At 36.6% G+C, this 14,074-nt stretch overlaps 1 protein-coding gene across 4 annotated transcripts in view; it reads left to right on the top strand.

Moving 5' to 3' along the window:
• Positions 1–14,074, top strand: part of BBS9 (Bardet-Biedl syndrome 9) — a 417,930-nt gene that overhangs the window by 4,817 nt on the left and 399,039 nt on the right. The window contains exons 2-3 of one of the 4 annotated variants that reach the window (XM_045792886.2): positions 2,660–2,824; positions 9,172–9,267. Coding sequence is in view for 2 of the 4 variants with exons in the window: in XM_045792883.2 (XP_045648839.1) it covers positions 9,156–9,267 (112 nt within the window). In the remaining 2 variants the exon portion in view is untranslated. Of the gene's footprint in view, positions 1–2,659; positions 2,825–9,146; positions 9,268–14,074 lie in introns of all 4 variants that reach the window. The other 3 variants (XM_045792883.2, XM_045792884.2, XM_045792882.2) reach the window with 3 other exon arrangements.

Genomic DNA, 14,074 nt, shown 5'->3' with positions numbered 1-14,074 from the left:
ACTTTTTGAGTCTAGCCATCATAGTGGGTATCAAGTGGTATCTCATTGTAGTTTTGATTTGCATTTCCCTGTTGGCTAATGATGCTGAACATCTTTTCTTGTGTTTATCAGCCATTTTTATATCTGACTTGGAGAAATATATATTGAGATCCTCTGCCCATTTTTAAATTGGGTTTCTGTGTATTATTGAGTCATAAGAGTTCTTTGTATGTTACAGTTATGTGTCTTGTTTTTTTTAAAGGTTTTATTTATTTGAGAGAGAGAGAGAGAGCACAAGCTGGGGGAGAGGCAGAGTGTAGGGGAGAAGCAGGCTTCCCACTGAGCAGGGAGCCTGACGGGTGGCTTGATCCCAGAACCCTGAGATCATGACCTGAGCCGAAGGCAGACGCTCAACCGACTGAGCCACCCAGGCACCCCCAGATATGTGTCTTTTATCAGAGATATGACTTGCGATATTTTCTCCCATTCTGTGGGTTATCTTTTTCACTTTCTTTTAGTGTTCTTTGAAGCAAAAGTTTTAAATTTTGGTGAAGTCCCTTTATTTTTCTTTTGTTACTTATGCTTTTGGTGTCAAATTTAAGAATCTATCACAATCTAATATCATGAAGATTTACTTTTAAGTTTTATTCTAAGATTTCTAAGAGTTTTATAATTTTAGCTATGCATTAGCATACATAAAGGTCTTTGATCCATTTTGAGTTAGTTTTTTTTTTTTTTTAATAAGTTTTGAGGTAAGGGTCCAACTTCATTCTTTCTCATGTGGCTATCTATCTCATGTGGCTATCATGTGTCCTAGAACCATTTGTTGCAATTTCTCATTGAATGGTCTTAGCACCTTTGTTGAAAGTCAGTTTACCATAGGTGTATAAATTTATTCTCCATTCTTTTCCATTTATCTGTATGTCTACCCTTATGCCAGTACCATACTGTACTGAATACTATTGTTTTGTAGTTAGGTTTTAAAATGGGAAAATCCTCCAACTTTGTTCTTCTTTTTTAAATTTATTTTGGCTATTCTGAGTTGCTGGCAATTTTTTTTTTTAAAGATTTATTTAATTATTTGAGAGAGAGAGAGAGTGCGTGTGCATGTGCACATGCTAGGGGGAGGGGTAGAAGGAGAGGGGGACAGAATCTCTAGCAGACTCCTGGCTGAGCACAGAGCACTGATGCAGGTCATGACCTTGAGATCATGACCTGACCTGAAATCAAGAGTCGGATGCTTAACCAACTGAGCCGCTCAGGTGCCCCGGTTTTGCTGGCAATTCTATATGAATTTCAGAATAAGCTTTCAATTTGTACGACGAAGCCATATGGGAATCTGATAAGGATTGCACTGAATCTGTAGATCAATTTGGGAAGTATTGCATCTTAATGTTATGGCTTCATGGACATAGGATGTTTTCCTGTTTATTTAGATCTTTCTTTTGACTGTGTTTTATAGTTTTATAGTTCTATAGTTTTATAGTTTTCAGAGTATATGCTTTACACTTCCTTTGTTAAATTTATTCCTAGGTATTTTATTCTTTTGGATGCTATTGTAAATGCGGCTGTTTTTTAAGTTTCATTTCTTGGACTGTTCATTGCAAATGCATAGAAATGCAATTGATTTTTGTATATTAATACTTTTGTATCCTTCAACCTTACTTCATTGTTTATTAGCACTAATAGTTTTTCACTGAATTTCTTAGGATTTTTTATACACCAGATCGTGTCATCTGTGAGTAAAGGTAGTTATACTTTGGGGCGCCTGGGTAGCTCAGTTGATTAAGCAGCTGCCTTCGGCTCAGGTCATGATCTCAGGGTCCTGAGATCAAGCCCCGCGTTGGGCTCCCTGCTTAGGGGGAGTCTGCTTCTTCCTCTCTCTGTACCTCTCTCCCCAACTTGTGCGAGCTCTCTGTCTCTCTCTCAAATAATTAAATAAATAAATAAATAAATAAAATCTTAAAAAAAAAAAAGATAGTTATACTTCTTCCTTTCCAGTCTGGAAGCCTTTTAGTTCATTTTCTTACCTACTTGCCTAACCTAAAACTTCCAGTACAATGTCGAATAAAAGTGGTGAATATGGACATCCTACACTTGTGTCTGATCTTAAGGAAAGAGCATCTAGTCTCATTTATCATTAGGTATGATATAAGCCATGGGTTTTGCATAGATGTCCTTTATCAGTTTGAGAAAGTTCCCTTTTATTCCTAGTGTTTTAAGTGTTTTTATAATAGAAGAGTGTTAGATTTTATTTTGTCAGATGCTTTTCCTGAGTTGCGATGATAAGGTGGTTTTTCATTTTTGTTTTATTGATATGGTGTAATATTTTAATTTATTTTTGGATGTTAAACTAACCTTGCATTCCTGGAGTTAAATCCCACTTGGTCATGGTGTCTAGTTCTTTTTATATACTTGCTTGATTTATTTTGTTAGTGTTTTGCTGAGGAGTTTGCATCCATATTTATTAGAGATACTGGTTTGTAGTTCTCTTGTGTTTGTTTAGTTTTGGTATCAATGTAACACTAGCCTTATAGAATGAGTTGGGAAGTATTCCCTCCTCTTTTATGTTTGTGAAGATTTGGTATTAATTTTTTTGTGTTTGGTAGAATTCACCATCTGAGCCTGGTCTTTTTTTTGTGGGTAGTTTTCTGATATAGATTTTCTTTTTCATCTTTAGTCAGCAACAGATAGCTGGAATCAAGATGAATAATGCTGATGTCCTGCTCCTCCAGGGAAGATCATTCTGTGACTGGGAGCTGTGGGGAGAGGGTGCCTCTGTTCTTGGCTGTATCAGTCTGGAGTGGAGGTTCTATCTTGTTTTGAGCTAGGAGTGAGGAGAGGAGTGAGTATTGGTTTTTAAAATACTACAGACTCTTAATTTTCTTACTGAGTTTTAGTAGATCTTTTATGTTTCTTTATTTTCTGTATACTCCTAGGACAATTTCTGGAAACTTTAAATGGTTGTTTTAAAAAATAATTTTCACCAGTTTTGCTGGGGAGTGGGTCCATGGAACTTCTCACATGTCATTTTGAAAGTGAAATCCTCTGAAATTTTAAATTTTAAATTGTATGGTATAATGGTTATGGGAGACGTACTTATGTTATCAAAAGATTTGGTTGGAGTTCCATTAGATATCAAAGTACTCTAGTGTTTGTAAGACTGTTTAAGAGTAAGTTGAAAAGTTATTATATACAAGCTTATTAGGAACACACCTGCTGTATGGATAGAGAAATTTTTATTTATTTATATATTTTTTTATTTTATTTATTTATTTTTTAAAGATTTTATTTATTTATTCAACAGAGATAGAGACAGCCAGCGAGAGAGGGAACACAAGCAGGGGGAGTGGGGAGGAAGAAACAGGCTCACAGTGGAAGAGCCTGATGTGGGGCTCGATCCCATGACGCCGGGATCACGCCCTGAGCCGAAGGCAGACGCTTAACCGCTGTGCCACCCAGGCGCCCCGGATAGAGAAATTTTTAAAAAATATTTTATTAATTTGAGAGAGAGACAGAGAGCATGAGTAGGGGGAGGGGCAGAGGAAGAGGGAGAAGTAGATTCCCCACTCTACTGACTCATGCTTTTTCATTTTTTTTTGATATTAAATTGCAGGCAGTGGCAGTCTAACAAGATAAGAAGCTAGAGACCAGGGAGAGGGTACGCAGAAGCAGGTTTCTGCCATTAACTGTGTGACTCAGGAGAATCATATAACTAACCTCTTTGGGCCTCTCTTACAGAATGAGAGATTATAACTGATTATTAGGTACCTTCCAGCTGTTAATGTTAAAGTCTCTTTTTCAGTTCTTGGAAAGGTAACTGGTGGCACAGATCCCAGGGAAAAGGAAGTGGGAAAGTAGAGCAATGCTATAAGAAAACATCTACTTTGGCTATCAGGTATCCGTTCAGCTGGTGCTTTTTATACATTAAGGTGCATGTGAATCACCTGGGCATATTGTTTGAGGTGGGCTGAGGTTTTGCATCATAAGCTCTTGGGTGATGCTGATGCTGGTCCATGGACTACACTTTGGGTAGGAAAGGAGGGCTTTCAGCAGCTAATGAAGTGGGGGGTGACTAAGGAGAAACTGATAGAGCAGGAAAAACAGGAAGGAACTAAATATTGCCTATGTTATTTTGTCAGTAGGAATAGATCTTAAATTTTATGATTGAAGTCCTTGAAAAATTAGTGCTTGATGACATTTACATTTACAGACAATGTTAGAGAGTTAGTTTTTCATACTGGAGGGGTTTTTTCATTTTTGTTTTAGCAAGCTAAAAAAATTTGCTCATTAACATAGATTTTTGAGGCCATTTTCACATAATAGCTATTTTCACCTGATGCAGCCGTGTGTGTTTATACTCACTTTGATTTTTTTGTATATTCTTTAATAGCACTGATGGAAAAAACTCTTCTCTGTGACCTTACTTGGGTGTTTAATATGTTCTCTAGGCAGGTCCCATGAGGTTTTCTCTTCTGCCTAAATGAGGTGAAAGATACCCCTTTGGATGTCGAATAGATCTTTCCTTCCTATTTTCTCTCCTTGAGACTCCTTTTAAACTGGCTGATGCAGAATGTGTTCAAAGGATCTCATACTTTTTGGTTAGTCTTTTGATTTCTGTTTTTGTCTATGTCTCCAAATGGAGTTTTGACCCCAAGCTTTCATTCTTTATGACATATTAGCAGCATTTCATAGAGCTGGCCACTCTCTTTTTCTAGATACACTTTTTTATCCATTTCCTTCCAGATGGCACACTCCTGGTTTTCCTTTGGTACCATTGGATGCCCCTATTCGGTTTTCTTTTCTTTTCTTTTCCCTGGCCTCTGACCCCAGAGCCCAGTTTTTCCTACGTGGGAAGCTTATGTCTGATTTCCTCCAGAACTCCACCCCCCCACCCCCATGCACCTTTTCCCTTTTTTGATTATACTTTTTATTCTTTCACTGTAATAAATCATAGCCATGATGATAACTGTATGATGAGTGCTGTGAGTTTTCCAAGTGAGTCTTTGGGTGGTATTGAATTTGGGTAATATTCTGCTGTGGGCTGCAAGAGAATGATATATCTTTATACTGGTAGTCTAATAGTATGGTGTATAACAACTTTCCATATATATCTGGAGTATATAATGAGAATATATAGCACTTATTAAGTACTGTTACTTCCCTCTCAAATAAAAAAAAATCTAATAAAAGTGTAATAAAGTGTTTATTACATTTTTTTGTATACTTGCTGCCAGGTTTGAAGTTTAGTCATCTGGCAATCTGTATGGTTATATAATGCCGTTAGGAATAACAAGTGATGCAGATGTTTTTCCGAAACTCTCCCACATATGTTAAAACTCATTATAAGCTTATTTACCTGGTATGTTTTTTTCCCTTCACTTCCATCAACACCTTGCCTTTATCTGACTGATTTCTTTTTTAGTGGAAAGAGAGGCCTTGGATGGAGTTTTCTTTTTTTCTTTTTTTCCTCTTGTTTGTTTCTTTAAACTTGTCATCTGAAATATTATACTCACATAGAAATTGTAAAAGTAATGATTTCCCAGTGGTAGCAGAACAATTACTAAACTACTAAATTGATGTTAGTGTAATACTATAACTAAACTATAAATCTTATTTAAAAAAAATCTTATGTAGATTTCACTAGGTTTTACATTACATACATTTTTCTTCTTGGAATATAGCTTGAAGAAATTAAAATTTATCCCATGAAACCACCACCAAACTCAGAGTACAGAACTTTTCCATCATCCCAAAGAAATTCCCTTTGACTAGCCCATTAAAGTCACCCCCCGCCTTAACCCTGGTAATCACTGATCTGTTTCCCATCAGTTTAATTTTTTCATTTTGAAAATGTTATAGAAATGGAATTATTTAATATGTGATCTTTTGGGGTTGGGCTTTTTTTTTTTTTTCACTCAGCATAATGCCCTTGAGATCCATCCATGTTGTTTTTATTTCATTAAAAAAAATTCCTGAGTTTTATTCTATGGTAAGGATTTACCATAGTTTGCTTATTCACATTTTGAAGGATATTTGTTTCTTTTCTTCAATGTAGGTTAAAAAAAAAATCATAAAAAGGGTAAAAACCATAGCAATGGCTAACATTTATTGAGTGCTTAAATGTGGCAAGTATTGTGCTAATAATACCATGTTCCTTTTTTTTCAAACTAAAAGTTTTGATTTTTGACTTTGAATTGTGATAACATATACGTAGCATAAAATTACCATCTTAACCATTTTTAAGTGTACAGTTCAGTAGTGTTAGGTACATTCACATTTTTGTGCAACCCGTCTCCAGAACTCTTCACCTTACAAAACGAATCTCTGTACCCATTAAACAAAAGCTCCCCACTTCTTCCTTACCCCAAACCTGGCAACCACCATTCTACTCTCTATGAATTTGGCTACTCTAGATAACTCATGTAAGTGAAATCATGGCGTATTTGTCTTTGTGACTGGTTTATTTCATTTAACATAATGTTCTCAAGGTTCATCCATGTTGTTGCATGTGTCAGAGTTTCCTTCCTTTTTAAGACTGATAATATTCCATTGTATGTATATACCACATTTTATTTATCCAGTCATTCATTGATGGACACTTGGGTTGCCTCTACGTTTTAGATATTGTGAATAATGCTGCTATGAACATGGGAGTATAAATATCTCTTTGAATTCTTGTTTTCATTTCCTTTGACTATATACCCAGAAGTGGAATGGGTGGGTCATATGGTAATTTACATTTTTATATTTTTATTTATTTATTTGTTTTTATTTTTTATTTTATTTTATGTTTTTAGAGGGGGAGAGAATGGGGGAGAGAGGCAGAAGGGAGAAAGAGAGAGAATCTTAAGCAGGCTCCATGCCCAGCATGGAGCTCAACATGGGGCTTGATCTCACATCCCTGAGGTCATGATCTGAGCTGAAATCAACGGTTGAATGCTTAACTGACTGAGCCACCCAGGAGCCCAGTTATTTATATTTTTAATTTTTTGAGGAACCATGTACAGTTTCCATAGTGGTTGCACTCTTTTAGATTTTCACCAGCGGTGCACAAGGGTTCCAATTACATCACATCCTTGCCAACACTTGTTATTTTCTGGGTTTTTTTATTTGTTTTTTGTTTTTTTGTAGTAGCTGTCCTTCTGGGTGTGAGGTGGTATTTCGTTATACTTGTGATTTGCATTTCCCTAATATTTAGTGAGGTTGAACATTGTTTCACATGCTTTTTGGACATTTGTATATCTTCTTTGGTGAAATGTCTGTTCAAGTCCTTTACCCATTAAAACTTTTTTTTGTTGACATATATGAGTTCTTTATGTATTCTGTATATTAACCCTTTATTAGATATGTAATTTGCAGATATTTTCTTCCATTCCTTATGTTGCCTCTCCTGCATTCTTATTTATTCCTCACAACGTCATTTTTTATTTTATTGATGAAGAAGCTGACTTTTATTAACCCTCCACTGATTTCATGGTTTGTATGGAACATGGATTCAAATTCACACTGACCTCCTCCACAGTCTGCACTTTTCACCACCACATGATTCTTAGCTAATTTCTTGGCCAACTAAATGAAAGCAAGTGGTCTTGCTTCTGTGATTAGCCTATATGGAAGGCCTACTTTAAGAAGCAGATTGATTTACATTTTTTAAAATGTATAGTTGATCCTCATTATTTGCAGATTCCCTATTTGTGAGTTTACCTATTTGCTAAAATTTATTTATAATACCAAAATCAATACTCATGGAGCTTTTGGGTCATTCATAGTCATGCACAGAGTGGCAAAAAATTTGAGTCACTTGACACACATATTCCCAGCAGTTATCAATCACAGTACCTGCCTCCTCGTTTCAGCTCTTATACTGTATACAGGTATCCTTTTCATGGTCTACTTAGTGCCATGTTTTCCACATCTCTGTAGTTTGGGTTTATTTATTTGTTTTTTAAAAATTTTTTTTGCTTAAAAAGATCCCCAAATGTAATGGTGAAGGGCTGTCTAATGTTCCTAAGTGTGAGAAGGTTGTTGTGTACCTTACCTCATAGAGAAAATATATGTATCAGAAAAGCTTCTTTCAAGTATGAGTTATCATGTTATTGACTGTTGAGTTGAATGTTCATGAATCAACAGTATATTAAATAAAGTATCTTTAAACAGAGACGCACAAAAAACAAAGTTATGTATTGATTGGTTCATGAAAATCTTGTGACTAGAGGCCCAGAGGAGCCTTTCTATTTTCCCTGGGAGCAGTAGTTCAGTATTTGCTAAGTCAGTGTTTGTTGCAACCTTACAGAATGGAATGTCTTTGAATAAGGAAAATTGACTGCATTTCCGAACAATTCTTTAAATAAGTGTAGCATGAAGGAAAGGCTCATTTATGTTGGATAAATGAACTTTCATAGAATTCCAGGGTGTGTAATGTTTGTGTTGTAATTCAAGAGGTCCAATGGGCTTTCACATTTACCATATCAGTAACTCGATGGTAGATGTGGCTGGTAGATCCTCATTCTAGATGAGGAATCAAAGCAGAGGGGGATTTTATGGGTTGCCTGTTTAGTGATATAGTGGTTTAATGCATCTACACTCAGTTTTCCTGGTTCTTTTTTGGTGTGATTTCCCTCTTTTATTTTGCCTTTCTACAATTAGAATGGGGAAAGTGTGTGAATGCTTTTTGAGTACCTGTAATGTACCAGTTCCAGTGTTAGTCATTTGATCTCATTTGCTCTTCTCAGCAATTCATTGTGACAAGAGATGCTACGGTCTTTCCAGTGACTAAAATGAAGGAAAATTAGGTATTTTGCTAAGGAATTATGTACTAATTAGTGCTGTTAGAATTTGAATCTTGATCTTCCAAAGAATATTTTTTTTGGTACTTTGTGTCATTCTCTACCAAATGTTCCAGAAGAGAGAATTGGCCCAACATTTATGTATAAAATTTTTCAAACTGACTCTCCAGTGGCCTTGCAAAATATCTGATTGTTTTTCTAGCTGTTTGGATTTGTGGTTTCACATATTTCTGCAAAATATAAAAAATTAAAGTTAAATTCAGAAATGTTTTTCTTAACATTGTCCAAGTTTAATTTGCTATGCTTTAAGAGATAATTAATTCATAATTCATGGTGTGAAGTAGATTTTTACTATAAATAAATGCTTTCTTTTTATAGTGAACGAAAATGTCTTTATTTAAAGCCCGTGACTGGTGGTCTACTGTTCTGGGAGAAAAAGAAGAATTTGATCAAGGCTGTTTGTGTTTGGCTGATGTTGACAATACTGGAAATGGACAAGGTAAGCAACTTATGACCATGCATCTTGGAGCAAAGCTTTACAGACATAAAATAAAATGACCTCATTTTTCAAAGTATACTTATAGAACTTAAGTGAATGTCATAATTATGCCCTAATTTTGAAGGTAGTTTTCCTCATAATATTTAGGTAGCAGGATGATAAGTATAGTTCTTACTTCTGTTTTGCTCTTTGTGTTTTTCTGGTTTGTGTTGATTCTGTCATATGATTTGGAACTGGGAAAATATTACAAGACAACATTTAATTTGTTTTCATTTGTTGCAAAATTTGTTTTCATTTTTTTTCTAAAATTAGGTAGAGCTACTAAAATATTTTTAATTTTGAGGTTTTGTTTTAGAAATTATTTTCAAGGAAATTTTTATTTTTAAAAAATTTTGAATCTGAAAGTCATTCATACCAGAATAGAAAAAATGATTCTAGCTCTATTTGTTGGTAGAAAACAATTATTAAATTACTACTTTCATTTTCATATTATGATACTGGAAACAGCATTCTGTCTTATTTTTATATTATTTGCTTCTCTTTGCATCTTCATATTTTTTGAAGTGGTCTCTAAAACATTGTAATTCTGTATCATTGCTATTTGAAACTTGTATTTGGTTTTAGTGATTTATAATCATGAGCTTTTTCTTTTCTTTTTTGTAATCCGGATAGTCTTTGGCCTCTTAAAAAGAAAACTTATAATCATTCTTTCATTCAGTATGTACAAATATTGTCTCCTTACCTTTGCTTTATTTTATTTCTCTTGCATGTAACAAAAACAGTAGAATCTTGGGGGTAAGGTGAAAGGAGAAAATTATATTGGCAACGAAGAATGGGAGGTACTAAGCTGTACTGAGCATCTAAATTTTTTCTAAGGAAAATCTGGGCCCTGCCCTTCCACTGATAGGAGATGGGAAGGTTCTTCTACTCAGGGTGTCCTGAGAGATTCCTCAAAGATTATCAACCTTGTCTCCTGCCTGTTTGTTAAAACTTATGATTCCCTTATTATTTGGCAATACAGAATACTCAGGCTACAAAAATATATGCCAAAGAGAACAATTTCAAACTCATTTATTTCCAAGCTATCTAAAGGTCAGCTTGGTTGGAAACTATCCTGATTGATTGTCTGAATAGCTTGCTGTTCACTCATCACTTCTGTTAGAGCTCTTCACTGGTATGCCAGCGCTGGGTTACCAGTTACCAGTTTGCTTCCTCCCAATTTGTGGCCAGCTGTGAGAAGCTTCCTCTATTTTCCCAAAGATACTATGCAAAAATCATTTCATGTGTGTGTCCCATATAGAAAAAAAATCGTCTATCATTTCTTGAAGCTTGGACCACCAGTATTCTGGTGATTGTTTTGTATGAAGATTTCCTACCTCAGATATTAGCTCCTGTAAGGTCATATTTCCCGGAGGTAGGTGGATTGGAAGGGTGGGCTTAGGTGTCTGCATTTTTGACAAGCTTCAAAGTTGAATGGTGACACATTACAGTTTAAGAATAATTCTCATTGCTCTTATAGAATGGAAGGTAAATGGGAGCAGTTTGGGACGTGCTCTGTTTGAGATAGGAATGTCTAGCAGGCAGAATAGAGATAGCAATTTTTAAAATTTTTTATTAAAAATATTTTTTTAGAGAGAGAGTGCACATGGAATGGGGAGTGGGGGAAGGGGGGAGAGGGAGAGAAAGAATCTTAAGCAGGCTTCATGCCTAACACAACCCGATGCAGGGCTCTATCTCATGACCCTGAGGTCTTGACCTGAGTCAAAATCAAGTGTCAGATGCTTAACCAACTGACCCGCCCAGGTGCCCCAGTGGTAGTGATTTTGAAGTGAGCTGCATACTGGTTGTATTTGAAGCCCTGAGAATGTGTGAAAATGTGCAGGGAAAGAAGGTGGAATAAGATGGAAAGAATCTTAGGACCATAACCTGAAGAATACAAGCATTAATAAGGGGGGGGAGGTTTGGGAAGGGTCGTCAGTGATAGATTCTGAGAAGGGCATGCAAAGAGACAGGAGAACTAGTTGGGGTGGTACCTGGGAGGCAAGGTTTAGTGACATGAAGACTGAAGTTTCCATTCCATTTAGCAACAAGTGGTTCATTAGTGTTCTCCATGAGAGTGGATGAGTGGGCACAATGGTAACAAAATCTAGATTTGCAGTGAATGAAGGAGTGGGAGGTGGGGAAGACTGAGTGTTTATGGCCCTTTAAAGAAACTCCCTGCAAAGGGAAGAGGGGAGGATGATGACTGGGGGCAATGTAGGATAAACAGAAGTGGGAAAAATTCAGTGTATAGCATAGAGGATATATGAAAGGAGGGTTGGGGCGTCTGACTGGTTGTTGTAGCATGTGACTGTTGATCCCAGCATTGTAGGTTGGAGCCCCATGTTTGGTGTAGAAATTATTTAAAAATAAAATCTTAAAAAAAAATAGAGCAGGGATCCAGAGAAGACAGAGATGGGATCAGGTGTGCAGATAGAAGAACTTTTTTTTCACTGTGACCGAAGGCAAGAGCATACGAAAGGATACAGATGAAGAGAAATTTGCAGGTCAGTTTGGGAAGTTGAGAAAATAATGACCCCTACTTCCTTTGGAGTGATCAGGGAGTGGAAAGATGGTACTAGGCATCTTGAAATTGTTTTAGGTAAAGCCAACCTGATACATGGAAGGATTCCTTGCTAATCTTGAGATCCCAGTTGAAATTAGACACCATGCATTTAAAGTGGCACTTACTTTCCTGTTCTTCTCAATTCAAGATTCAGATACATGGGAGAGATAGTAAGAAGGGGGGTGAGCGGGAGAGCCTGAGTGGTCCAGTTTAGATTCCATGCCAGCCTGTGGCCTGGAGGAGAGTTTACTACAAGAATCCTAAGTGGAAAACACATAAAGGTGACTGAAAAATAGCTACTACGTTGATATTTTAGCTTTGCAGCATTTATGCCTCACATGGGGCACTGTCCCTTGTGCAAGTGCACAAGCACGTGTTCTTACCAACCTGCAGTGGGAACGAACCGTGCGCACCTACTGCTTCAGAGGCACTTTCAGGGAGCCCTGGCTCTGCAAGTCCAGGATCTTTGGGTGATAGCCCTTTCCCTTGTCATTTAGTCAAGATCATGTTCCAATATTCTGCTGCTTCTAGACTAAACAGTATGTACAATCTGTGTCCAAACTTATATATAATAGTTGAGGAAGAGAAGGAAAAATTTTAAAATTAAGATGGAGGAGTAGAAAAAATTATATGGTAACTTAAAGAAGTCATATTGTGGGGGATACCTTCTGTTTTGTATCTGGTTACTGGGCTGTGTAACTATGCTGCCTTTTTTTTTTTTTTTTTTTTTTCCACTTTGACTACCTCTTGGTCTTGAGTAAGATGGAGGGACCAGAGAATTGGTCTGGGCCTGTATTCCTGAGGGATCTAGAATGTTAATGCTTGCCTAAAGAAGACTGTACTAGTTTCATTTATTACTGATCCAGACAGTATGGGAGAAAGTCCTTGGAGATCCCTGGGTTTCACTTATATTTCTTTCAGCCTCATTTGGCTCTTATGAGATGATGATGAGGTAGTCCTGGTTCCTGTAGATTGGATTGTGGCAGTACATTGAAAGATATATGCCTATTCCTGTTCAGTGAAAGCAAACTGTTTCTGTATGTATGTATGTATGTATGTATGTATGTATTTAAGTAGGCTCCATGCCCAGCATGGACCCCAACACAAGGCTTGAACTCACGACCCAGAAATCAAGACCTGAGCTGAAACCAAGAGTTGGACGCTTAACCAGCTGACCACCCAGGCACCCCTACCCGTGGTATTGATTTTGATTTTCTCCTTGATGGGGAGATAGAGTTCATTGGCTTCCATATAGGCCTCCCCATTTACTATCCTTTATGTACATGTTAGGGAACCAAAAGGATGTTCTGTTTTCTGTGAAAATACATTTCCTTTAAACTCTCAGAAACTGGGTGAGAAATCATAGGCTGGCTTTGCTCTCCCACTGGGTGAACTAAGTTAAAAAATTCATTTATTACTGAGTCTCCATAATTAGCAACAATAGTATATCATTAGGCTTCCAGAATTAGTAGTAACTCAGAGCCAATATTCAGTATTCTCACAAAGTTTGGGTATTTCCCTTTCCTCAGTGCACCTAGATAAATGTCCTGTAGGGAAGTATCTGAGGAAAATTTGTATTAGGCATGTGTGGTATTACAGGAACATCTATATACTATATTGTTTTTATTCAAGGGACTCTGAGTCTGTAAATTGACTTCAGTGTGGAAATGGGTGAAATGCCATGACTGTATATATGATGGCTTGAGTTAGTCTTCTTTTTCAGAAACCTGGAATATTTTTGGTTATAGATTTCAAAAAAGTCTTGAGTTTGATAAACACATTATAGGACCTTCTTACAATTGAATACTACTCTAACAACAACAACAAAAAAATGAACCACCAGGAAAAACAGGGTCTTAATGAGTTGCCTTTTCATTTCATTCCTGGGACTCTCATTAATCATAGCTTAAAATCTGTGAGAATTAGACTGCTACCTGAGATCGGGTTACTATAAAAGTCCTGCTATTTTAATACTCGTACATATACATTTTGATTCTAGGGGTTAAGTTGTCACCATGTGGACTTTGCCATCCTGGCTTCCTCTTATCTCTGAAGAAAGGGCTGTGTTGAAGTTGAATCTTATTTAGTGAGTGAAATAGGGATTAGAGCATGGCGGCATACATTGGAAGCTCAGTGGGGAGTGTTTTAGAAAAGTTTGGAGATTTAGGTATATCCGAACCTTCTAGACTTTGCCAGTAACCT

Source organism: Ursus americanus, chromosome 3 (assembly GCF_024610735.1).
Source record: "Ursus americanus isolate L20-20 chromosome 3, mUrsAme1.1.p, whole genome shotgun sequence".
NCBI classification, from domain to species: Eukaryota; Metazoa; Chordata; class Mammalia; order Carnivora; family Ursidae; genus Ursus; species Ursus americanus.
The sequence above is the reverse complement of the archived record's forward strand: the minus strand, read 5'-3'. Positions and strand labels throughout refer to the sequence as shown.